Below are 23,730 nucleotides of genomic sequence, written 5' to 3' on the forward strand. Positions count from 1 at the left end.
GGAGGGCCGGTCCTGGAACGCGAAGGGGAGGGGTTCCTGGAACTCGGAAGAGAGGGAGGGAGGCAGGTTGGGGGAGCATGGAACTCTGAGGGAGGGAGGGAGACAGGTAGGGGGGCATGGAACTCAAGGGGGAGGGGGCCTGGAACTCATAGGAGGGAGGTAGGGAGGGGGCCCTGGAACCTTGCTAGCACCCGTTTCCTTTCTGTTGGAAACGGGCCTCTTTTACTAGTTATGAATAAAAAATTGTACATGAAGCAAAGAGAAAGTTAATGGTAAATAGAGTAATAACTAATTCAGGTAATAATTAATTGTTTGAGATATGGTCGTTCTTTGTGAGGGTTTGTTTGAATAGGAACGATATGAGGATTTTGCGGAATCTAGCATATTCCTGTACATTTCTTATTTTGGGTGGTAAGGAGTTCCACCATTTGGTTCCTTAGTAAGCGAAGTCTGCAAAGTGGACAGTTTTCTAGATCACTTTTTTGCAAATTGGGAGGTGTTGTCTGAGATAGTTTCTTGCCTCATATTTAGTGTTTCTTTGAGGTAAGTTTATTAATGGTACCCTATAGTCTGGAGCTGTGCCATTTAGTATTTGAAAGATAAAGGTACATAATTTGAATGTGATTCTTGCTTTGATGGGAAGCCAGTGTAATTTGATTAATAAAGGGGAGTCACTTTCAAAACGAGAGATTTTATATATGAACCTGGCTGCAGCGTTTTGAGCTGTTTGGAGTTTTTTCAACAGGTACTCCTTACAGCTAGCATATATGGCATTACAATAATCGAATTGGGATAATGTTAATGATTGTACCAGTAGTCTGAATGTTTCTGATGAGAAATAGGGTCTGATCCTATACAGGTACTAGTACTGTCTCTGATGGGCTTACAATCTAAGTAGTATATATTGTACCTGAGGCAATGGAGGGTTATGTAACTTGCCCATGGTCACGGAGCTACAGATGGAATTATACCTGGTTCCCCAGGATCTCAACCCACTGCTGACTGTTAGGCAAAGCAACGCTTGATATGTACTTGAGGCAGTTACCGGAATTGGTGACTCCCCCTTGACAAAGTTGTTACGAAACGGGGACCTGTCGGGGTTCTGAGAGCACCAACCCATTCAAGTTAAGTGTTGTACAAATTTTGTCGATCACGTTGTGTTAAAGAGAGATGAATTAATATATAAAAGCAAGGGAATAGCAAAGGTTGGAGGAGGTTAAGTCTATGATTAGACTACACACACGGGTGATACACCCAGCCATTGGGTGAAAAAAACCACAGGGTGAACAAGTCACCTTTTTTCGTGTGATATATATGAGACTACTCCACCATATATACTGAACAAGTAAGAGAAGAAATTATACTTGCATTCATGTGTGTTTAAACATTTTTTGCTATATATTGTACACTCGACAGAGCGTAGGCACAATTTTCGTTTTGACTGTTAGGCAGCAGCAGGAATTGAACCCGGTTCCTCAGGTCCACAACCCACTACACTATTAGGCCACTCCATCACAGGAGGCTTACTCTGTATTGATAACAGTGCCTTGAAAGCCGGTAACAGGCAGTTTTTCTGATGGTTTATATTGTGCTTTGAACTGAGCTTCACTTATTTTCTTTAAGGTTACCAGTCAGCCTTTACATTTCCTTTAGCCAAGAAAAGCATGATTGATTCATTTAGGTATGCAGAGGTCTAAAGAACTATAGAGTCACAGAGCTAACAGCAAGCATGAATGTACTTTTTAAGTTTTTGGTCAGGGAGATCATTGAACATCCTTCTTTCCAAATATAAGAAAGGTACACTGGACCTTCTGCTTTCGGTAGTCAGGTAAATTTAATGTTAGTTTGTACAATGTGTGACATTGAAAAGTAATTTTTTTAAGTATGCATTTTTATTTATTTACTGCATTTGATATACCGTCTCTCAGAACATATCCATCAATATAGTTATCAATTCTAGGTCCAGCCCATAAGAATTTCAATATGGTCTAAACAAAATAAAATAAGCAAAAAATTTTAAAATTTAACCTGTCAACAGTAAGGGATATAGAAGATAAGTTCATTAACCTGATATCCTAAAAAGCTACTGTAAAGTAATACGTTTTTAAGTTCTTCTTACATTTTTGGAGATTAGCCAAAGATCAGTCAGAGAAGAATTCCATGAAGCTGGGACCAGATAAAAAATAAATCTGATCTCGCTCTGGATATCGAAGGTATCACTAAACAGTTTTGATTCTGGGATCTTAATGACCATGAAGGACAATATGGAATAAGTAATTTGCCAGATATTGTGTCTGTCCAGAGTATAAAACTTTGTGAGTCAGCATTAACATCTTAAATTTCATTCCATATTTACATGGTAACCAGTGGGCTTCTTTTAACAATGGAGAGAACCTATTACTATTTTATTACATTTGTACCCCGCGCTTTCCCACTCATGGCAGGCTCAATGCGGCTTACATGGGGCAATGGAGGGTTAAGTGACTTGCCCAGAGTCACAAGGAGCTGCCTGTGCCTGAAGTGGGAATCAACTCAGTTCCTCAGTTCCCCAGGACCAAAGTCCACACCCTACCACTAGGCCACTCCTCCACTGTTGCTACTATTTGAGATTCTACATGGAATGTTGCTATTCCACTAGCAACATTCCATGTAGAGGTCGGCCCTTGCAGATCACCAATGTGGTCGCGCAGGCTTCTGCTTCTGTGAGTCTGACGTCCTGCACGTACGTGCAGGACGTCAGACTCACAGAAACAGAAGCCTGCGCAGCCTTGTACATGGAATGTTGCTAGTGGAATAGCAACATTCCATGTAGAATCTCCAATAGTAGCAACATTCCATGTAGAATCTCCAATAGTATCTATTTTATTTTTGTTACGCTTGTACCCCGCGCTTTCCCACTCATGGCAGGCTCAATGGGGCTTACATGGGGCAATGGAGGGTTAAGTGACTTGCCCAGAGTCACAAGGAGCTGCCTGTGCCTGAAGTGGGAATCAAACTCAGTTCCTCAGTTCCCCAGGACCAAAGTCCACCACCCTAACCACTAGGCCACTCCTCCACTGTTGCTACTATTTGAGATTCTACATGGAATGTTGCTATTCCACTAGCAACATTCCATGTAGAGGTCGGCCCTTGCAGATCACCAATGTGGTCGCGCAGGCTTCTACATGGTATGTTGCCAGTGGAATAGCAACATTCCATGTAGAATCTCCAATAGTAGCAACATTCCATGTAGAATCTCCAATAGTATCTATTTTATTTTTGTTACATTTGTACCCTGCGCTTTCCCACTCATGACAGGCTCAATGCCACTTACATGAGGCAATGGAGGGTTAAGTGACTTGCCCAGAGTCACAACGCTTAGCCCCTATGACAACTTTGATGGCTAAATAATTTGAAGTTTTTTAATCATGTACTGTGACAACCTGTTGAAAAGAGAATTTGCATAAGCTAATCTACTCATCCAGTGTAGGTCTAATAGATCTAATTAGAGGTAATGCCCCAAAGCAGCTACAGGATATTCATGCTATATGTAACTCAAAAGACAAATGGGAGTCTAAAGTAACATCTAATAGTTTTTACGATAGGGACCAACGTCATATTATAATTTGACTATAGTTAACGTATTGCTTTTTAGGACTACTTCAAAATTCTGCAGTGAATTTAAAATACTCTCTTTAAACAGGGTTAAAGAACTGAAGAAAAGAATGAAATTCTCCACCACAATTGGAAGCCGAGGACGGTCTGCTGGAAACTCCTCTCCAAAACGTATCCAAAACCCAGCCTCTGGGCACCTTGGAGAAAAGAGCTCTCCAAAGAAAGTAAAACTGGGACTTCACTCTCCAACACCTGTGTCTGCAAAATCTAAGGCATTCCATTCCGTGTTCCATCCAAGTAATGTTCCCCTTTCCTCAACACCAAAACTAGTCAACAAAACAAATCCTTTCAAAGGAAATCCTAATCAAGCATGGCTCAACCATATCACTCCCGTTAAAGGATTTCTAAAAGCAGGTCATCCTGGAAAAAAAAAGAATGAGGATCCTACTTGCCAGACAGAAAAGGTTCTTGCACCTGGGGGGATTGTCAGTGAACTGATTGCTACCTCACAGTCTAGCGAAAGAAGCCAGAAAAACAATCTGATCCATAACGAGCAGTCCCTTAAAGGTCAAAGAGTGCAAGCTGTGCAGCCTGTACAAAAACAAATTCTTTCCAGAGAAGGGCTTTCCTTTGGAGAGAAACAGTCAGATTTTACAGGCAATACCACCGAAAGCAATACAATGCCCCTTTCCAGGCAAAGTTGTGAACCATGTACCAGCCTTCCATATCAGAAGGAAAGGGAGCAGCATTTGCGTTTTTACCACCAGCAGTTTCAGCAGCCACCAATATTACAACAAAAGTTAAAATACCAGCCTCTAGAAAGATTTTTAGCCCAATACAGGCCACAAGAAATTAATCTTAAACATGATAGTAGTCTTAAAGATCCAACGTCTCCTCAGTATGAAGATGAAGCTCAGTTTGAAGACCTAGATGACGGTGGTTTTAGTGGAGATTCTTTTTCATACTTATCCGACCAAAAGAGAAAGGAAAGACAAAAAACACAAAATGTAAGCAACCAGCATTCATTTTTCCTTCATCTGAGACAGCCAAGCCCAGAAGTGGGACAGAAAGCAAAGAATGAACAAGAGCATGTCTATGCTGGAGATTCCACATTTCCCAGAATGAAAGAACCTGTTCATGAAGATGACTGTAGTAAGAATCAGTTTAACTGCAGCATAGAAAGTAATTCACCAACTTATAATTCCTCTCAGAGCAACAATACAGTAGAAAAAACATATTCTTCTCAGGAGGATTTTGCATATAATAAGAATATCCTTAACACACCAGCTGAGCACAAATACAACCTCAAGAATAAATGGCAGGTTCATGCCAATACCAACCCATCCCATGAAACACACAGTTTGTCCATTTTCAATATATCGGATCCTAGGGTAGTTAAACCCAATAAGAAGACCATTATGTCTTGTGGCTCTGGGGAAGAGAGTACAGAAGGTTGTTGGAGTTCTGCCGAAAGGAATGGGCAAAATGAAAATGTAAGGATTGAGTCAGGCAACCAAACACCTTTAAATGCATCCTCAGATTCGGATTCTGGATTGATGGCGCCTCTAAGCATTTCTCTTCTGCACAGTGAAAAAGCTGCAGCATTTGAGGATGTCTCTTTAAACCAAATGCAGAAAACAGTTTCCTTAGTAGAACTCCTAGATAATGTGAGAGTCTCATGTTCTGACAACACATGGGCTACAGAGTCTCAGGAAAACATAACTTCAGCTGACAATATTTCTAAATTTGTTGAACAAATACTGAGGTATGACAGGGCATCCAAACTACAGCATACTCCACATACTGAGAATGCGCATTTTTGCCTGGCATATGATGAATCCAGGTCTTTAGGTAGTCCTTTGTGTTTATTGCCATCCTCTACCCATCAAGGTTCTATCAGTGAGGAGTCTGTGCAAGACGCAGAAGCACCACTTCCAAGGGTGATTGAGTCTTTCAGGAATAACAATAATACAATGTTTTTTAGGACTGACCCACAGCAAAGCGTCCTAAGCAATGGGCAGTATGATGCTGACACTGAGGACACAACTGTTGGGTTATGTTTGCTGAGCTCCTCGGAAAAATGTCCCAGTTACATTAGTAAAGAGATGAAACCAACCAAAGAAGTTAAAGGACTTGGTGTTACTACCTGTCTCATTGTTGGTGATAATGAGAGTGTTAGTCTTTCAAATGCACGCGCTTCCTCATCACCATCCTTTGTTTTCCAAAGCACAGGACATGTACAGTGTAAAACTTACCTCAAAGAAAATGATGGACTGGAACTTAAATTTGACACAAGTAACCAGGCACTGAATGGTTTTGAAGATTCATTCAAGTTGCCTTTCCATTGTGAGGAAATGGGAATCCTAAAGCATAAATTGATGCCAAGTATTTTGACACACAAAAGTTTGATCCTAGTGGAACAAGATTCAGGATCACTTGATAGTGAGATTAATTATTCATCAATTCAGGGCACTCCTAAAATCTTGGCTTCCACTAGTAGCCAGACAAGCACATCAGAAGTTCCAAACTGGCACCAAGGGACCCTTGAAAAAGTGCAGTAAGTTTGTGTTTATCCCTCTTCCACAGAATATGTATAACCTGAGGCTTGCTCTAGATTGTCTGGAACATAGGCACAGTGGTTATTTCCTGTACTGTACGGAGTGGGAGGAGAAGAATTATCTTCAAGCCTCTCGGGTGAACAGAATTTCTGTGAACCATTCCCAGAAATTCCACAGGTGTACAGATCGTTGTGTTCCCAAGGGCTTGCAGATTATTCAGAAATAGTGCTTAAAGCTGCTGTTTAATGTCAATCATTTTTACTGGTTAGCAGAACAGCAACAAAAACAACTCTTCAGTACTGACAATTTCAGATAAGTCCAGTACTTAGGGTACACTAACAGCTACCGCAGAAGTGTGCTAAAAGCTACCACAGTAGCATGACAGATTGTGCATACTAATTTGCATGTTAACAGCATATTGTGTTAGGGGGCAGGAATTAGGTCATGGGCAGAGAATGAGCGTGGATGCTATTTCCCAATTTATTTGTCAGTTTTCTCAAATAATTATTTTGGGCAATTTAAATCTACATCTGGAAGATGATACTGATCTTAATGTGAATTTAAAAGCCTTTTTAATGTCTTAGAACCTATCTTTTTTATTTACAGGTCCCACTCATGACTTTATTTATCTATTAGGATTTATTTACCACCTTTTTGAAGGAATTCACTTGGAATATATCCCTTGTATTTAGTGGATTTTAGTGATTAGAGAGTGGTTCCCTAGTCTGATCACTTTTTGTTAGACACTGTTTTACATATTTGCTTGTCTAGACCAATTCATCAGAAATGTATTTATTTATTAGGATTTATTTACCACCTTTTTGAAGGAATTCACTCAAGGCGGTGTACAGTAAGAATAAATCAAACATGAGCAATAGACAATTACAGCAGTGAAAATATTCGATAACAATACAAATTATGGCATAGTATACTACTTATAGTGTCAACACGATACGTAATAGAACATTTTAATTGACAGTGTAGGGTATAAGCAAAGATGGAACATAATAGGTAAGAGAGTAAGAGGCATTAGGAAGTAAGATGACTAAAGAAAGTTGCACATAAGGTCGGAGAGATGGTTAAATATCATCTCAGCTAGGGTAGGAGTGGATAAACAGTTCATCTTTCTCTAGGGGTAAAGCTAATGGAGAGGTCTTTTGGTCGAGTACATCTCAGAACATTAGCTCCCTCTCTTTAGAACCTAAGGTAACCCATTGCGATTCTTTAGCTGTTTCTGTACTAGATGAGTTAGCACCTACAAGATCTAGGACAGTTATTGTAAGGAAGTCTGCTCCATAGTTAATTATTTAAAAAATAAGCTGTTGCCATTTAGAAAAATCTTGGAGGAAAAGAAAGATATCCTGCTAATAAACAGATTTGGAAAACTCAGCTTAAATTATATAAAGGAACAATTGTAGTAGCTAGAAGAGCCTACAATGCCAAAATTATAGGCAATGATTATACCAGGAAATTAATATTGTAAAAGATGTGATTTCCTTTTCTACTGTTGAATCGACCAATTTAGTTTCTCATCCTACATCACAGGAACTTGCTGACTTCCGTGAAGATAAAGTTACTAAAATTTGTTTAGAACTTGGACTAAACTCTTCAAAGGTACAAAATGCAACCAAAGAACGTAAAGGACATTACCTGACTCTTCCTCCCCCCTCCCTCTCTAAGTTCCCCCCAGTTGTACCTACCATACATGTACCGTATCTACTACAATATCACTTTGTATTCATTCATACCATGTATTTGTTCAGACCGGAATCGGCTAACGCTGTTAACGGTAATATGTAAGCCACATTGAGCCTACAAAAAGGTGGGAAAATGTGGGATACAAATGCAACAAATAAAAAAATAAACCCTTGAACTTGTTAAGTTCTAGGACAAATCACAATGTGGGAGTGAATCAAAATTGGAATTCTTTTCCACTTATTTCTGAAGATGAAGTTAATTCTTTACTTGTTCTTATTATTCTTTGGATGCATGACCTCATTTATTTTCCTCCATTCAAACATCTTTAGTTAGTTGGATAACATGTATGGTCAGTGATTTGTTGAAAAGGGGTGTTTTACCCATAGAAATGGGTCAAATAGCATTGACACCTATTCCAAAAGCTTCTGGTTTACATGTAACTGTTCCTGCTAGTTATCACCCTGTTACGAGTATACCCATTTTCACCAAGTTAATTGAATCTACCCCCCTAAGTTGCCTGAATCTTATCTACCCTATTCCATCCTAACATCTAATTGTATTTGTTCCCTACCAGACTTGGCGATTGCCTTTACAGTACAATGTAAGCCACATTGAGCCTGCAAAATAGGTGGGAAAATGTGGACCTCAAATGTAATAAATAAATATTAGTAAACAATTTTCTAAATATCCAGACAATTATTCATGTTTACTTCCTGCTCAATTTGTTTTTAGACCAGTTCACAGTACTGAAACTCTATTACTTGTTTTGATTACTTATGTGAAATCACCATATGTTTTGCTGAAAAAGAATGCTGATAATGTTCTTACTAGATATTATACCCCAGTAAAACTTCATAGAATGTTTTCAGTGGTACTTGATATCTGCTGGTGGCGTGGGGTAGAACGGGGCACTTTTATGAATATTTGGTGGGAATGTGCATCCATCCGGTACTTTGGGGCTGAAGTGACACAGATAATTTTATTTATTTATTTATTTTATTGCACTTGTATCCCACATTTTCCCACCTATTTGCGGGCTCAGTGTGGCTTACAATACATTGTATTAATGGAAGTACAATTTGTTACAACTCAATTGTGGTTACATTGTTATGCATTGAGTTTAAGACAGAGTCTACGTATCGTTAAGAGAATAGTACAATGGAACAAAACAATGGAACAAAGGAAGAACAACGGATACTGATAGGACTATAGAACAATAGTGCAAAAAACTTTCGGGTATAGCATTTTACCTGTAGATTAAGGTTTAAGTATGTTAAAATGAGAGTACAGATGAGAATGTGTTGATGTATTACTAACAGTGTGCGTAGATTTCATGTGTTTTGATCCTTTCGATAGATATTTTCGAAGAGATGAGTCTTCAATAGTTCGCGGAAGTCGGTCAGCTCGTTGGTCGTCTTCAGGTTACGTGGAAGATTGTTCCAAAATTGCGTGCTCATATAAGAAAAGGTTGATACGTGCACCACTTTGTATTCATGCCTTTGCAACTTGGGAAGTGGAGGTTCAGGAAAGTTCGGGATGATCTTTTAGCATTTCTAGGTGGTAGGTCTATTAAGTCAGACATGTAGGCTGGGGCTTCACCATGAATAATTTTATGGACTAGTGTGCATACTTTAAAAGTGATGCGTTCCTTGAGTGGGAGCCAGTGTAGCTTCTCTTGTAAGGGTTTTGCGCTTTCGTATTTTGGTTTCCCGAAAATGAGTCTGGCAGCTGTGTTCTGGGCTGTTTGAAGTTTCTTCAGTATTTGCTCTTTACAACCTGCGTATAATGAGTTGCAGTAATCCAAATGGCTAAGTACGAGTGATTGCACTAGGCTGCGGAAGACGGATCTTGGGAAGAATGGTCTTATTCTTTTCAGTCTCCACATGCTGTAAAACATCTTTTTGGTTGTGTTGTTTGCGTGATTTTCAAGTGTTAGGTGGCGGTCAATAGTGACTCCAAGGATTTTTAAAGTTTCAGAAATTGGAAGATTTAGTTTTGGTGTGTTTATAACAGTGAATTCATTCGTGTTGTATTGGGAGGTAAGTATCAGGCATTGAGTTTTTTCTGCATTCAGTTTCAAACAAAATGCATCTGCCCAGGTGTTCATGATGTGTAAGCTTTGGTTGATTTCATTGTGGATTTCTTTAATGTCTTGTGTGAAAGGGATATATATTGTTACATCGTCAGCGTATATATGTGGGTTAAGGTTATGGCTTGCTAGAAGTTTTGCCAGGGGTGTCATCATTAGGTTGAAGATAGTTGGTGAGAGGGGTGATCCTTGCGGCACTCCACATTCTGGTGTCCATGCTGCAGACGTAGTTGAATTTGATGTGACCTGGTATGAGCGTAAGGTTAGGAACCCCTTGAACCAGTTTAGGACTTTGCCTCTGATGCCAAAGTATTCAAGTATATGTAGTAGGATTCTGTGGTCCACCATGTATGTCAAAGGCACTTGACATGTCAAATTGTAGAAGGAGTATATTGTTGCCGGTTGCAATCATTTGTTTAAATTTAGTCATTAGTGTAATTAGTACTGTTTCGGTGCTGTGGTTCGATCGGAATCCTGATTGGGCATCATGCAGTATTGAGAATTTGTCTAGATAGTTTGTAAGTTGTTTTGTTACCATCCCTTCGGTTAATTTGGTTATTAGTGGTATGGATGCTACTGGTCGGTAATTGGTTATTTCACTTGCACTTTTCTTTGCGTCCTTGGGTATTGGGGTGAGTAGAATATTTCCTTTTTCTTTTGGGAAAAGCCCGCTTTGTAGCATGGAGTTCATCACAATTGGGGAGTACCTTTCCTAAAGACCATAAGTGGTGTTTACCGGGATTAGGCAACAGGAGAGGTCCTAAATAGCAGCGGTGACTCAAAAGGATGTTCCTGGAAGCTGCTAAATTTGTTATAGCTGCCCACTGGAAATGTACTGAGGTGCAACTGGACTGGATTTAAAGTTGCAGATTGTTAGTGAACTGGAGAAATTGACAGATAAACGTTTGGGCCATTTTGTTGTAGATGCTGATAAATGGACTCACTTGGAACGCATACTGCAAACTGGGTAGTCCTCATAAAAGGGGGCTCTCATTGTCTGGGGGGGTTCTAGTGGGAGGTGGGCAGGGGGGGAGTAAGGGTAGCAGGTTAAAGATAGTGGGGTTTTGTGAATTTGAAGTGGTTTACTAATAAATGTTTCAATGTTGTTGCTCTTTTTGAGCTCTATTGTTATGGTTTCCAGTGTTTATTATTGACATGTTTTACTATTTTATTTTTTTGATTGCTTGTCATTTTAAACCAATAAAAATCTATTGTTACAAAAAAAAGACCTAATTTCTCCTTACATATGCAAGGAGAAGACTAAGGGAGGTGTGAAAATTGAATTTATTTCCAGTAGGATTTGTTTAGGAGAAACATACTTTTCTGAGGAAGGGAGAGTCAGGAATGTTTGGGGAGAGCCCCAGTACTTAATTCTCTCGCCCCATCAGCACTAATGTGGACAAAATCAGTAGATTTTATTGTATCTAACATGACGTCATTTTTGTATGAAACCTTCTACAGAAATAAGCTTTGCATACAAGCTAATGATGTCCAGTAATCTGCCTTTGAGGTTCATAAAGAGCAAAATATTAGAGATTTTTTTTTGTAATTAGTTTGTAGCTTTGGTGGCTGTGGTTTCTTGACATCAGCTTTATGCAGTGTTAATGTAGAAGAGCCCAATTTCAACTCTGTATGGTCTCGGATATATTAGTGAAGTATTTGGTGGAGAGGGAAGAGGATGGCACTAGAATACTGCAGGGTTCAGCTTTAATAGATCTTACCTTTCCAACTGGGATCATATTTTAATTACCATATGGATAAAATTAAATTTTATCAGTAAAAAATTACCCTGTAATTTTCCTCTGGTCCTGATCAGATGATAGTGATTTTTTTTCCCCTTCATTAGGCAACTTGTCATTCAAGCCCACCGAGAACAGCTGGATGAGATGACAGCTTTGAGCATGAAGGAAGAAAGCTTGCTTTCACAAATCTCACGATCAGTAAGTATTTATTAGAAAATATTTATTGATTTTTGTTTTATTTTTATTGTGTACAGCACCAGTCCTGGGGTACCAGAAATTGGGCTGGTTTTCAGTCTAAACCAGATTATGCACATTAGCCTGCTTCTAAAACCAAATGTAACATATCTTTAAGGTCTTTATAGAAAATCTTTCAAGCATACCAGATGTTTAAAGTGTAGCATGAGCAGGGACTGTCCTTTTTTGTTAAACTGTACAGCGCTGCGTAACCCTAGTAGCGCTTTAGAAATGTTAAGTAGTAGTAGTAGTAACACCTGCTTTGGGTACTTAATCTCTGTCTGAGTCTGGGGCTAATATTTTCTGCCTGTTTAGCACTTTGCTGCCTCCACCCAGAGGTAAGGGTATGATAGAAGAATTTTTTTCCCTCCCTTCTAGGAATAGAATAAAAAGTATAACATCCAAAAAATGAAATTCACCACTGAGCTTGATTTCTTTACTCTTCATTACAGCAAAACATGAGCGAATACTTTCAAGATGACAGTAATTCATCACATAAATAACTATAACTTTATAGTCCATCGCTCTAGTTCTTTTTTTTTTTCTTTCCTGGATAGCTGTATTTTAACCACTTTAAAACAATTCTATTTTCATACTAGTCCCTCGTGTTGTAAGAACTGTCCTCTGCTGTTTGGATTCTCCAAACTCTAAAAAAAACATAAAAGTCAAAATTACTCAAGACTCTAATGTCTCATTTCTTCTCTTTGCGGAGTATGAAGTAATTTTACAAAGCATTTCTCACATGCAAAACATATTTTATATACAGAAAAGAACTAATAAAATTGTGTAGGAATATACACACATAAAAAGTAGGCATACAGAAAGAGTGTGCCTACTTTTATGCAGTCTACAAGTAGGTATTTTGAGGGGCTTAGTTTTAGCTGGAGCTGGGGGAAGTGTACAGATTAACACCTTCTTTGGACCAGGTGTAAATTTGTGCATAAAGATCTATTTGCTACTGGTATCTGTGTTGCCTTAATAAAATTGGTGCCTGTTCTCATCATTGAAATTGGCATCCTTTTTTTAAATTATTCCCAATATGTACTGCATTACTGTGAGTGAAGGAACTTGATTTCTCTGCTCTCTCCCCAGTTGCTCTGTTGATCTCCTCAAACTCTAAAGGTTCCATTTTCAAAAGACCATTCACCAAGACAGAGTTCACTTTTTCTCTCCTTAGGACACTCACACAGCAGCATTCAAGGGAGTGTTTTTGGTCTATACAGCCATTTTCTTTCTTAGATCAGTGTCATAAAATGCCTAGCTATCCCGCGGCCACTGCCGCTTGTGCTCTACACTAGCACCCTCCTCCCACCGACTGGGTCTCAACCGCCTCTGGGCGAGTCTCCCCCTCTCAAATTATCCCCAGTGATTTCTAGGTTACTGGAAGCCACACTCCCAGTGGTCCCACAGTTCCCAGAAAGCACTCACAGACCCAACACACAAACCACCAGAATTCTTAATCAGTCCAGACGAGCAGAGGTAACAAACTAAAAGGAATGTTTATTGTTTGCACCTTTTCAATCAGCAAAACAATAACAGGTAACTAAAATATGGATCAATTATAACACTAACTAAACATTTGTTTACTAGGTAAATAGTACCTGGGGAGATCAGGACATATAGCTGCTAACAAGTTATTAAATATAACTGGTTACAGGGCTTCAGCAAAGAGATCTTTCTCTCTCTTCTGGGCTGAAACTGGAGGCAAAACCAGCAACTCATGGGTATCTTCAAACTTCAGGACAATCAGAACCCAGATCAACAAAATTTGAAAACAGCTGGCCACATCACTGCAGGAGGAATCATTCACTTTTTTGCAAAAGCGAAAAACATAACATGCACCACCTGCTGTCCAGACTAGAGAAACACATTGCAGGAAAATATAGAGTAGTTACTTACCTGTAACAGGTGTTCTCCGAAGACAGCAGGCTGCATATTCTCACAAGTGGGTGACGCCACGTCGGCCCCGGAGGATTTTAAAGCAAAATCTCAAAATCTCTTTACGGCGTTCCGTCGCGCGAGCGATCGTACTGCGCATGTGCGCACACCTGTTCCCGCTCGCCGAGCGGACACGCCCCTCAGTTATATCCAAAAGATGGAGGAGACAACTCCAAAAGGGGAAGGTGGGAGGGTTTGTGAGAATATGCAGCCTGCTGTCTTCGGAGAACACCTGTTACAGGTAAGTAACTACTCTTTCTCCAAAGACAAGCAGGCTGATATTCTCACAAGTGGGGTATCCCTAGCTTTCAGGCTTACACAACAAACAGTGGTCAATAGAGTCTCGCAACGGCGAGGCCAGAATAAAAATTGACCTGAAAAGAAGAAACATCTAAATGAGTGTAGCCTGGAACAGAACAAACATGGGCTTAGGAGGGTTGGAGTTGGATTCTAAACCCCAAAGAAGTTCTGCAGCCCCGACTGCCCAAAACCGACTGACGCGTCGGCTATTCTGCTGAAGGCAGTAGTGAGATGTGAATGTGTGGACTGATGACCACGCCGCAGCTTTGCAGATCCCTTCAATAGTGACTGATTTTAGATTAGTCACCGATTCAGCCATGGCTCTAATTTTGTGAGCCGTGACATGGCCCTCTAGAGTCAGTCCAGCTTGGACAAAAATGAAGGAGATGCAATCTGCCAGTTAAGAAGAAATGATGCGGTTTCCGACAGCAACTGGCATTAAAAGAAATAAACAACTGGGCGGACCTTCCGAGGGAGCTCGTCTGCTCCACGCAAAAAGTGCGCAGCTTGCTTTCGCCAGGGCTTGTAAGATGAGGGAGAAAGCATGTTGGCAAGACAATTGACTGGATCAGATGGTACTCTGATACCAGCGCCAGTAAGAACCTTGGCTGCATGCGGAGAACTACTCTGTTAAGATGAGAAGTAAGGTAAGGAGCTTGAGCTACTAGAGTCTGAAGCTCACCGACCTTTCGAGTTGAAGGAACAGCCACCAAGGAAAATGACCTTCCAGGTCCAATACTTCAGATGACAGGAATCCAGTGGCCCGAATTGAGCTTGCAGCAGCTGGATGAAAACGACATTGAGACCCCAAGATACTGAATAAGGAGTGATAGGGGCTCTGACCGAAGCATAAGAGCCAACTGTAAAAATTATTGGGGGTGCTAAGCCCAACAGAAATAATCCCCCCTAGACACATACAAGGAATTCTCTCAATACTGTGGGAGAAGTAAACGTCATGAAGTGGACAGCTAAAGGCTGACCTTTTACACGTTGATGATAAGCTCTTATTGCACGAAGATGAATACTGACCGAGTTGGTCTTGAGACCAGATTCAGACAGGTGTAGAAAGAACTCAAGCAAGGTCTGTATAAGACTAGAGGCAGGATCTAGGGCCTCGCTGTCACACCAGACGGCAAACCTCTTCCATGAAAAGAATAACACCTCTTTGTGAAATCTTTTCTGGAAGCAGGCAAGAGTCGGGAGACACTCTTCTGGAAAAGTCAACGAAACCTACACTCTCAACATCCAGACCGTGTGAGCCATAGATTGGAGGTTGGGATGTAGAAGTGCCCCCTCGTTCTGCGTAATGAGAGCTGGAAAACATTCCAACTCCATAAGAAGAGGGAATCGTATCTGACGTAGCTAGAAAGGAGCAATCAGAATCATGGCTCCACAATCTTGCTTGAGAATCAGCAAAGTCTTTTCCACCAGATGTATGGTAGGATACGCATACAGAAAACTTGTCCCCCAAAGAAGGAGAAAGGCATCCGATGGTAGCCTGCCGTGAACCTGCAGCCTGGAACAGAACTGAGGGACTTTGTGATTGAACTAAGTTGCTCAGCCTGTCGGCCAGACTGCTGTTTACGCCAATTAGACAAATGGCTTGGAGAAAACAAGCCGCGTTGGCGAGCCCACCGCTACATCTGCATGGCATCTTGACTCAGAGGACAAGATCCAGTACTCTTTTGTTATCGAGTACATCACAACCCGATTGTGTGGTTGATTAAAATAATTAGGTTGGATAGCCAGGAGGGATGCAACCTTCGTCAGCAGCTTTTGACTGAGTAAGGTGGACTGGACACCTCAGAATCAAAATGGAGAGAATTAACCACCTCTGAGGGGAATTCCGAAGACTGGCGAACAGTTGGGTTACATCCTCTAGATGTGCAAAAGTGTCAAGGGAGTGACGTGAACTGTGGAAGCCATGTGTCTAGAAGTCTCAATATTACTGTGCTGTAATCTGTTGAGACGGGCAATCAACGTGTTAAGGGAACACTTTCACTCCCAGTCCATGAAGATACGCTGCAACAACAGCTAGGCACTAGGAAAAACATACTCTGGACGCAAAGTGAGTAGAAGTATCTTGTAAGTCCAGAGAGCATAACCATTCGTTTTCCTGAAGTATGGGAAGAAGGATGCCCAGGGAAATCATCCTGAACGAAATCTGTTGAGGCCCCTTATGTCTATGATGGGACGGAACCCACAAGGAAGGACCTGGGATAGAAACTCAATCCTTCTTACCCTTGTGGAACAGGCTCGACTGCATTGGTACTGAGAAAGGCAGAGAGTTCCTCTGCAAGTACTCACTGTTGATGGAAGCTAAAGGATTAAACTTCCAATGAACAATGTGGAGGGTTTGATTCCAGATTGAGAATGTATCCTAACCGGACTATTTGAAAAAAAACCCCGGTTGGAGGATATAGAAGTCACCTGTGGTGGAGAAAATTTGAACTTCCCTCCGACAGGCAGATTGGCCGGTACGGACATTTGTTGTTTTTTTTTTTTTTTATATAGTGGCTATGCTGAATTGGAGCCACTCCAAAACCCCTCTCTGGTTCCTGCGGAATAGCTGCAGGAGCCTGATTAGGTGCACGCCGCTGACTAGAACGAGCGTGCTGATCTCTTTAAAGAAGTTCCGAGATGAGGAAGTGTATGCACAGCATATCAACAATTTTCTGCTGAGTCTCCTCCTCCAGGTGAGAGGCACACAGTCATGAGAGTCTGCGCATCACCATACCTAGAGCAGAAATCTAGGTGTTACAATACAAGTGATGAAAACGCCATTGGACAGGAACTTGCGACACTTGGAAAAAAGATGTAGCCTACTCCGGTGGGAATGCTCATAAAGATCTGGCAGGACTTGGTCTTGGACGCGATCATGCCAGCCTGGTACGCCATTCTCCAAAGGAGGCTAAGGATGTATGCTCTGGCCTCGGGGGCACCGAAGCAAGTTCTTAGAACTGCTATCAGTTCTGAGTTGAAGATGGTAGTCCAGGACCTCAAGCATCTGGCATTGGGCTGATTGACAATCTCCATTGTAATGTGTCAAGACAAATAGAGGATCTAGAGGATTCTCAGCAGAGAAAACCCCATGACCTTCATGTTCATCAGATGAACCATCATTGAACTGAGCCAACTACTCAAACAGAGCAGCTCAGATGCAAACATTGACCAGTATAGAGCAACAGTCATACATACAATTCTACAGAACAGCTATGGAAAAATATGTTCTCCTGTAGCAAAATGGCTGTTCTTAACATGCATTTCTGGGCCTGGAAGCCAAGGTATGGAGGCGCGGTAAGTTCTACGAGCGAACACCCATACCAGAGGCAGCATCGGTGAAGGAGACCAGGTGAAAAGCTAGATGCCGCGGGAGGCGGTAGCATCCATGGCATCCAATGGTACCCATGGTCTCGAAGCCAAGGACAACATCTGGCAATGCAAGGGAATCGAAACCAGACTGCCAGATGACTTCCATAACAGAGATGTGACCGATGGTACTGATAGTACCCATGGCACCGACGGTGCCGATGATACACATGGTACCGATGACCCCCGGTACCAATGGAACCCATGGTACTTGGTACCGATGATAGTCATGATATCTGGTATCGATGGTACCCATGATACCCTAGTACCGAAGGGACCCTTGACATGTGGTACCGATGGTACCCATGATATTCGGCACCAACAGCACCGACGGTACCTATGGTACACATGGTATCGACGGTGCTCAAGACACCTGGTACCAATGGCACCCATGGTACCGATGGTACCTGGTCATGATATTTGGTATCGACGGTACTCATGTACCGACGGTATCCATGATACCTATCCATGGTACCGACGATACCCGATACCGATGGTACTCGTGATACTCGGTACCGATGGGCGATGATACCTGTGATCGATGGTGCCCATGATACCTGATGCCGATGGTGATACCTGGTGCCGACGGTGCCCATGCACCGAAGACATTCGGCACCGATGGTACCCATGGTACCGATGATACCCGGTGCCGACGGAATCCATGGTACCGATGGTACCGGTACCGACGGGACCCATGGCACCGACCATGGTACCAATGTTCCCGGTACCGATACTCCTCGGTACCGACGCACCGGTGACATTCGGCACCGACGGCACCCATGGTACCGATGATACTCGGTACCGACGGCACCCATGGTACCGATGATACTCGGTACCGACGGTACCCATGACACCCGGTACCGATGATACTCGGCACCGACGGTACCCATGACACCCGGTACCGATGATACTCGGTACCGACGGTACCCATGACACCCGGTACCGATGATACTCGGTACCGACGGTACCCATGACACCCGGTACCGATGCGGTGTATCGACGTCCAATGCCAGGATACCTCCATAATAGAGGGAGCAACGCTCTCGGCACCGACTGATGTCTGAAGCCCGAATACCTCCATAACAGAGGGAGCAAAGCTCTGGGCACCGATGGTACCGACACCCGCTGATGCGCCCGAATGACCTGCCAAGCAGGAGGCGCCGAGGCAGGTGGAGACCTACTCGATGCATAACTATACCCAGCGTGCATCGGTCTCTGTCGGACTCCAGAAACTCCTTTGGGCATCCCTGACAAGTAGCATAAGTCTCGTCTTTGAGACACTACTTGCGCTTCACAGGGAGATGATCCGGTCCTTTGGGCATTCCTGGCAGAGTAGAATACGTCTTGGTACTTTGAGACACTACTTGCGCTTCACAGGGAGATGATCCGGTCCTTTGGGCATCCCTGGCAGAGTAGAATACGTCTCGGTACTTTGAGACACTACTTGCGCTTCACAGGGAGATGATCCGGCCCAAGACACTTCCGCCGATGCGTCCGAATGACCTGCAGAGCAGGAGACGCCGAGACGGGTGGAGACTCACTTCAAAGGTTACACCACTGATATTGTGTCACCAGGCTGCCCATTCAGTGGCTGACCAGGGATGCACCTGCTTAGGTTCCTGGTTTTTCCTGTGACATACACCTTCACCACTTGTGAGGCTTAAAGACAGTAGTGTGCTGAAGCAGGCTCTCACAGCTCTCGAGAGCAATTTGTTTAAGTTTTAATAAATGGATCAAAAAATGTGGGCTTGTTTTATTTGCTGGCTAGAGAGAGCCCACAGATAACAATATACCAGCACTTTCAAGAAAAAAGAAAAAGAGAAGCTTATATGCTTCGTTGAGGCACAGCCCCTTGTGACTCTGGCAATTACTTAAATTTTTTTTTTTTTTTTTTTGCCTCAGGTACAAAAAATACCTGTATATATAAGCCACAATGAGCCTGCCATAAAAAGTACAAATGAAAAAATAAAAAAGAGATTTACTCCGAAGACCTGAAGAAAACACGAAGCCCTAACGAACTCCATGTCTCCTCAGACGCGGAAAAAGAAAAACTGAGGGGCGTGTCCGCTCGGCGAGCGGGAACAGGTGTGCGCACATGCGCAGTACGATCGCTCGCGCGATGGAACGCCGTAAAGAGATTTTGAGATTTTGCTTTAAAATCCTCCGGGGCCGACGTGGCGTCACCCACTTGTGAGAATATCAGCCTGCTTGTCTTTGGAGAACAACACAGTTACAACAGGCTTAAAAACCCATTGTTTTATCACAGTCAGAATCTTATAAGATATAGGATTCTAGTTCAAAATTTGTCCATAAACCAAATATTAATTATTTAAGGTAGTTAGAGCTGCATTAGGATTAGATAAATAATTTTCTAAATTGGGGCATACATGATTCATAAACAAAGGTAGTAGGAGTAGTGGGTATGATGGCACTTCCAACCATGAAACACAGGGGTAGGGTTAACATATGGCTCCAGAAAAAGGACACATTGATCCAGTCCGGATTTTGCTTCCATTGAAAGCAATGTAAGTAAAACCCGGACTAGCTCTATCTGTCCTCCTTTTTTCTGGAGCCATATGGTAACCCTACACAGGAGGCTTGAATCCAAAATAAGGAGTTTTATTGTATCATTTGCACCACTAAGGCTCAACATGGTGCTGTGTTTTGGCGTTTCCACCTGCACCAGGAGTCTGCAAGAACATATACAGTGGTGGAAATAAGTATTTGATCCCTTGCTGATTTTGTAAGTGTGCCCACTGACAAAGACATGAGCAGCCCATAATTGAAGGGTAGGTTATTGGTAACAGTGAGAGATAGCACATCACAAATTAAATCCGGAAAATCACATTGTGGAAAGTATATGAATTTATTTGCATTCTGCAGAGGGAAATAAGTATTTGATCCCCCACCAACCAGTAAGAGATCTGGCCCCTACAGACCAGGTAGATGCTCCAAATCAACTCGTTACCTGCATGACAGACAGCTGTCGGCAATGGTCACCTGTATGAAAGACACCTGTCCACAGACTCAGTGAATCAGTCAGACTCTAACCTCTACAAAATGGCCAAGAGCAAGGAGCTGTCTAAGGATGTCAGGGACAAGATCATACACCTGCACAAGGCTGGAATGGGCTACAAAACCATCAGTAAGACGCTGGGCGAGAAGGAGACAACTGTTGGTGCCATAGTAAGAAAATGGAAGAAGTACAAAATGACTGTCAATCGACAAAGATCTGGGGCTCCACGCAAAATCTCACCTCGTGGGGTATCCTTGATCATGAGGAAGGTTAGAAATCAGCCTACAACTACAAGGGGGGAACTTGTCAATGATCTCAAGGCAGCTGGGACCACTGTCACCACGAAAACCATTGGTAACACATTACGACATAACGGATTGCAATCCTGCAGTGCCCGCAAGGTCCCCCTGCTCCGGAAGGCACATGTGACGGCCCGTCTGAAGTTTGCCAGTGAACACCTGGATGATGCCGAGAGTGATTGGGAGAAGGTGCTGTGGTCAGATGAGACAAAAATTGAGCTCTTTGGCATGAACTCAACTCGCCGTGTTTGGAGGAAGAGAAATGCTGCCTATGACCCAAAGAACACCGTCCCCACTGTCAAGCATGGAGGTGGAAATGTTATGTTTTGGGGGTGTTTCTCTGCTAAGGGCACAGGACTACTTCACCGCATCAATGGGAGAATGGATGGGGCCATGTACCGTACAATTCTGAGTGACAACCTCCTTCCCTCCGCCAGGGCCTTAAAAATGGGTCGTGGCTGGGTCTTCCAGCACGACAATGACCCAAAACATACAGCCAAGGCAACAAAGGAGTGGCTCAGGAAGAAGCACATTAGGGTCATGGAGTGGCCTAGCCAGTCACCAGACCTTAATCCCATTGAAAACTTATGGAGGGAGCTGAAGCTGCGAGTTGCCAAGCGACAGCCCAGAACTCTTAATGATTTAGAGATGATCTGCAAAGAGGAGTGGACCAAAATTCCTCCTGACATGTGTGCAAACCTCATCATCAACTACAGAAGACGTCTGACCGCTGTGCTTGCCAACAAGGGTTTTGCCACCAAGTATTAGGTCTTGTTTGCCAGAGGGATTAAATACTTATTTCCCTCTGCAGAATGCAAATAAATTCATATACTTTCCACAATGTGATTTTCCGGATTTAATTTGTGATGTGCTATCTCTCACTGTTACCAATAACCTACCCTTCAATTATGGGCTGCTCATGTCTTTGTCAGTGGGCACACTTACAAAATCAGCAAGGGATCAAATACTTATTTCCACCACTGTACATGCATTATATTATACTAGTAAAAAAGCCCCGTTTCTGATGCAAATGAAACGGGGGCTAGCAAGGTTTTCTTCTGTGTGCATGTGGGAGTGTGTGTGTTCCTGCCCTCTCTCCCCTCCCCCCTCTGAGACTTCATTGTTACAGAGAGAGCGATTTGATTTCCTGCTTTGCTGTTTTCCTTCACTGTTTGTGTTAGAGAGAGAGCGAGGGTGGGGCAGACACTCATGGGGAAACCGGATATCTCTCCCCCTTCACACTTCCGGCTGGAGGCTTCATAGAACGTTGGTGTTGCCTTTTATATATAGAGATACATTACTGGTATTAAGTAGGGCTGCACATCGATTAAAAATTTTAATCGCACACAGGAGTAAATTCTCAAAGCTGACACATTTCAATTACTAAATTACAAATAAAATAATTTATCCTCGCCTTTGTTGTCTGGTGATTTTATATTTCTAATATCTTGTTCACCATCTCTGGTTCTGCTTCCTTGTGCTCTGAATGCTTTCTTGAACCCCGTCCTATCTATTCCCTTTGTTTTTTTCCTCCTTGTCCTTCACTTCCTGCCCTATATCCATCTTTCACATTAATTTTTCTTCCTCCTCCTCAAATCTGTCTAGTTTTTTTTATCTCTTCGCTTCCTTCCATGGACACCATCCAGCTTATTTTCGAAAGAGATCGCCGGCCATCTTCCGACACAAATCAGAAGATGGCTGGCGATCTCCTGAAGCCAGCCAAATCGGTATAATTGAAAGCTGATTTTGGCCGGCTTCAACTGCTTTCCGTCGCGGAGGCGGCCAAACTTCAAGGGGGTGTGTTGGTAGCGTAGCGAAGGCGGGACGGGGGCGGAACGAGGGCATGCTTTGAGATGGCCGACTTCGCCCGATAATGGAAAAAAGAAGGGCATCCCTGGCGAGAATTTGGTCCGCTTTATTTGGTCCCTTTTTTTCAGGTCCAAGTCCCAAAAAAGTGCCCGAACTGACCAGATGACCACTGGAGGGAATCGGGATCACCTTCCCTGACTCCCCCAGTGGTCACTAATCCCCCTCCCACCCTCAAAAAAACAACTTTAAAAACTTTTTTTGCCAGCCTCAAATGTCATACTCAGGTCCATCGCAGCAGTATGCAGGTCCCTGGAGCAGTTTTAGTGGGTGCAGTGGACTTAAGGCAGGCGGACCCAGGCCCATTCCCCCCCTTCCTGTTACACTTGTGGTGGTAAATGGGAGCCCTCCAAACCCCACTGTACCCACATGTAGGTGCCCCCCTTCACCCATAAGGACTTTGGTAATGGTGTAGAATTGTGGGGAGTGGGTTTTGGGGGGGGGGGGGAGTTGGGGGGCTGAGCACCCAAGGTAAGGGAGCTATGCACCTGGGAGCTTTTTTTTTTTTTTTTTTTTAATTTTTAGAAGTGCCCCCTAGGGTGCCCGGTTGGTGTCCTGGCATGTGAGGGGGACCAGTGCACTACAAATGCTGGCCCCTCCCACGACCAAATGCCTTGGATTTGGCCGGGTTTGAGATCGCCAGCCTCGGTTTCCATTATGGGCAAAAACCGAGGCCGGCCATCTCTGACATTTGGGCGGCCCCAACCGTATTATCAAAAAAAAGATGGCTGGCCATCTTTTTCGAAAATACGGTTGGCCCTGCCCCTTCACGGCACCATCCTCAGAGATGGCTGCCCTTAGAGATGGGCGTCTCCGTTCAAAAATGCCCCTCCATATCTTCCTGTCTCGTTTCTCTTCCCTTCTTCTTTTCTCCATGGGCACCATGTCTTCCCATCTTCCTCCCCTCCATAGGTACCATTGCCACCTCCTCCTCCCTACCCTCCCCTCCATAGGCACTACCTCTTTCTCTCCCTCAATCCCATGGGCACCATTTCTTTCTTCTCCTCCATTCCATGGGCACCATCTC

General features: G+C 42.9%; 1 protein-coding gene across 1 annotated transcript in view; it reads left to right on the forward strand.

The window, feature by feature from the left end:
- Positions 1–23,730, forward strand: part of KIF24 (kinesin family member 24) — a 151,484-nt gene that overhangs the window by 115,511 nt on the left and 12,243 nt on the right. The window contains exons 10-11 of the mRNA XM_030192858.1: positions 3,683–6,151; positions 11,786–11,879. Coding sequence (XP_030048718.1) covers positions 3,683–6,151; positions 11,786–11,879 — 2,563 coding nt within the window. The remainder of the gene's footprint in view (positions 1–3,682; positions 6,152–11,785; positions 11,880–23,730) is intronic.

This window comes from Microcaecilia unicolor, chromosome 2 (genome assembly GCF_901765095.1).
Source record: "Microcaecilia unicolor chromosome 2, aMicUni1.1, whole genome shotgun sequence".
Lineage (NCBI taxonomy): Eukaryota > Metazoa > Chordata > Amphibia > Gymnophiona > Siphonopidae > Microcaecilia > Microcaecilia unicolor.